This window comes from Capsella rubella, unplaced genomic scaffold (assembly GCF_000375325.1).
Source record: "Capsella rubella cultivar Monte Gargano unplaced genomic scaffold, Caprub1_0 scaffold_7, whole genome shotgun sequence".
In the NCBI taxonomy this organism is placed as follows: domain Eukaryota; kingdom Viridiplantae; phylum Streptophyta; class Magnoliopsida; order Brassicales; family Brassicaceae; genus Capsella; species Capsella rubella.
This window is the reverse complement of record NW_006238917.1, coordinates 14,912,072-14,912,888: the sequence shown is the minus strand read 5'-3', so window position 1 is coordinate 14,912,888 and position 817 is coordinate 14,912,072. Positions and strand designations below refer to the sequence as shown.

Below are 817 nucleotides of genomic sequence, written 5' to 3'. Positions count from 1 at the left end.
GGTCTATGTGAGGAAAGGAACCAACAAGATCTCTTATGAGCTGTGGAAAGGAAAAACACCATCAGTCAGCTATTTCCATGTGTTCGGATGTATGTGCTATATCCTTAATGACAAGGATCAACTGGGCAAGTTTGATTCCAGGAGCGACGAAGGCATGTTTCTGGGGTACTCAGGCAACAGCACAGCCTACCGAGTTTACAACAAACGGTCCAGGATGGTTCAAGAGACTGTTAACGTGGTGTTTGATGACGCGTCTTTTCGTGTTTATGAAGATGTGTCCTCAGTAACTAATGCTCCTAAGGATTTCAATGAAGGAGTTGTGGGGTATGAACCAAGTCCAGAGCAGGAAGTTGATGATGGCTCCGACGCCGATGACGACACGGCTGAGCTTCTACCTACTCCTCAGGTGCATAAGAATCACACCTCTAATGATATTATAGGTACGATTCAGGGGGGCAGAGTTACTAGAGGAAAGAAGATTGACTTCAAGCAACTCGCTGGTCAGAAGCAGAAGAATGTTGCTGCTGAAGTTCCACAGATGGCTGCGGTTGTGCAGTTTGCTTGCTTCGTGTCAACCCTGGAGCCCAAGAATCACAGAGATGCTCTTGTTGACGAATATTGGATTGCTGCTATGCAAGATGAACTAGAGCAGTTTGAACGGAGTGATGTCTGGGAACTCAAACAACGACCAGCTGATGTCAATGTTGTGGGAACTAAGTGGATCTTCAAAAACAAGAGTGATGCACATGGATGTATTGTTCGCAATAAGGTGCGGTTGGTTGCTCAAGGATACTCTCAGATAGAAGGCATTGATTTT

General features: G+C 45.7%; 1 protein-coding gene across 1 annotated transcript in view; it reads left to right on the top strand.

Annotated features, from left to right (window-relative positions):
• Positions 1 to 817, top strand: part of LOC111829467 — a 6,798-nt gene that overhangs the window by 2,899 nt on the left and 3,082 nt on the right. The window contains exon 6 of the mRNA XM_023778557.1: positions 116 to 769. Coding sequence (XP_023634325.1) covers positions 116 to 769 — 654 coding nt within the window. The remainder of the gene's footprint in view (positions 1 to 115; positions 770 to 817) is intronic.